This window comes from Sinocyclocheilus rhinocerous, unplaced genomic scaffold (assembly GCF_001515625.1).
Source record: "Sinocyclocheilus rhinocerous isolate Xijiao unplaced genomic scaffold, SAMN03320098_v1.1 scaffold1555, whole genome shotgun sequence".
NCBI classification, from domain to species: domain Eukaryota; kingdom Metazoa; phylum Chordata; class Actinopteri; order Cypriniformes; family Cyprinidae; genus Sinocyclocheilus; species Sinocyclocheilus rhinocerous.
Window position 1 is genome coordinate 236,063 of NW_015644043.1, and position 2,273 is coordinate 238,335.

Consider the following 2,273-nt stretch of genomic DNA (forward strand, 5'->3'; position numbering starts at 1 on the left):
CTCTGCACATCTGAGACTGAGCGTGTATCTGGGGAGGGGTGTGTGTGTACCTGAGGTTGAGGTAGGTGAGGGCTTGCAGCTGGCACAGGCTGGGTGTGAGGGATCGCACACAGTTATGGTACAGGCTGAGTGTCTCCAGAGAGACAAACTGACACACTTCCTCTGGCACCTCACAGAGCCGGTTCTTTGACAGGTCTGAGAGAGAGAACCACCAATCACAGTTAGCACAGAATAAATAATGACCAATCACATACACTGTTCCATTAGACACTGATTGACAGCCTTCGGGCACATTCACAGAATAGAAAAAATACAAACAAAAACAGATGAAAAAACATTTCAATTCAATCAAAAAAAAAATTGCTTTACGTATAGAATCATTATTTTCATTATAATTTAGCACATCCCCCCCCCAGCCCTTGCCCCATCCTTATTTACCAAAATGTGAATGGACTCAATACAAACAAAAACAGATGAAAAAACATTTCAATTCAATCAAAAAAAAATTGCTTTACGTATAGAATCATTATTTTCATTATAATTTAGCACATCCCCCCCAGCCCTTGCCCCATCCTTATTTACCAAAATGTGAATGGACTTCTCACTGATTTATTTAATCCTTCTAAATATATTTAAATAATTGCCAATATTCTCAAATGTGTAAATGTAAACTGAAATCAGCAAAAATCCATGACCATAAATACTTTTTCATGTTAAAGTAATGAGAATGAGTATTGCATTATGGTAATGAAAACTGTAATGAAATTAATAAAAGCAATGGTCCTAAAAATACAGCAAATATATAGATTTCGTATTCGCTTCTTTTGATCTTGCTGTGAAATATAACCCAGACATGTACTTGACAGGTTTTGTGAGACCAAAACCAAAGCAGACAACCTATAGTGGAGATGATCTTGCCGATTATGACACCTCCTTTGTGTTTACACTCTGTTAAGAGTCACAGTCAGACTATAGATGCATCCTAAGCAACATGCACGCATCTATTGTCCAGCTAGCATATGCGTTCAAACACACTGTATATGTCGTCCATGGATTTTAGTGAGGCAGGGACAGGGAACACGTAAACAGTCATGATGTTTCCCAAAGTGAACAAAGACTCTTTTTTTTTTTTTTTTTTTTTTTTTCGGGAATAGAAACATGGTTTGCAGGAAAGCAGCATTTACAGATGTAGGGGTGCTAGCCATGCCTCAGCATAATTAAAAAGCCTGTACTCACACATTACTGGAGCTGAAGGGCTCATATCCCAACTCTTCCCAAATGGGATTTTACACATGGATGAACTGTGAAAATCCCTATTTCCATGACTGCATCCTTGCATTGCGGCAGGGGAATTACTTTGCCCTCTAACAAGGAATTCAGCTTTCCATATTTTCATTTCAGACAGAGGTTGCTCTCTCCAGATAATCGTGAAACACACACTCCCTCTGTGGCGCTGGTCGTAGGGTCAGGATGTATTTTTGGAGAGGGCAGGATTTTAATTACAGGGCCGAGGAAGCTTAGAACAGGGTGTGTGAATGTGAGCGTGAGATGTGATTACAGAGACAAACCAGACCAAAACACAGAGAATAGGGCTAAATTAAGGTTAGCGTGTCATGTTTTCAACGTATATTAGTGTCATATGCACAAGTACAGTGTAAATTCAGGCCTTCAGATCCAGTTCTCCACGCTTAGTTTTGACAAATAACCCTCTCAATGATCTTAAACCCAAATTTATTTTCACACTGCAAGAACAATAGCATGTGGAAGTGTGCGTGTGTTTTTTTCTCTTCTTCCCTACACTGTCCAATTGTCCAATCTGTGCTCTCCTTCTCCAGATCTTTTGTTCAGCTGTTTTATTTGGCAAGGAAGCATTTCCCGACTCTCCGTTCCCAGTGGGAACTAAAGATTCCCAGGGGCAGCCCACATTTCCCACAATCCCCTGCACTGCTTTGCACTCGCACCAGCCTTCTTCAGTAATTCTGAGGTGCTGCTAGCTATTATAAAGCAATAAGTCCCAAGAAGCCGTGGTTTACAGTGAATTTATAACAGCTAAGGGGAGTTGTTAAAACCCCCTTAGCTGTTATAAATTCACTGTAAACCACGGCTTCTTGGGGCTTATTGCTTTATAATAGTTAGCAGCACCTCAGAATTACTGAAGAAGGCTGGTGCGAGTGCAAAGCAGTGCAGGGGATTGTGGGAAATGTGGGCTGCCCCTGGGAATCTTTAGTTCCCACTGGGAACGGAGAGTCGGGAAATGCTTCCTTGCCAAATGA

At 41.0% G+C, this 2,273-nt stretch overlaps 1 protein-coding gene across 3 annotated transcripts in view; it reads right to left on the reverse strand.

Annotated features, from left to right (window-relative positions):
- LOC107757902 (leucine-rich repeats and calponin homology (CH) domain containing 4) overlaps positions 1–2,273 on the reverse strand; it is a 64,885-nt gene that overhangs the window by 23,412 nt on the left and 39,200 nt on the right. For all 3 annotated transcript variants that reach the window (XM_016575506.1, XM_016575508.1, XM_016575505.1), the window contains exon 2: positions 51–195. In XM_016575506.1, coding sequence (XP_016430992.1) covers positions 51–195 — 145 coding nt within the window. The remainder of the gene's footprint in view (positions 1–50; positions 196–2,273) is intronic.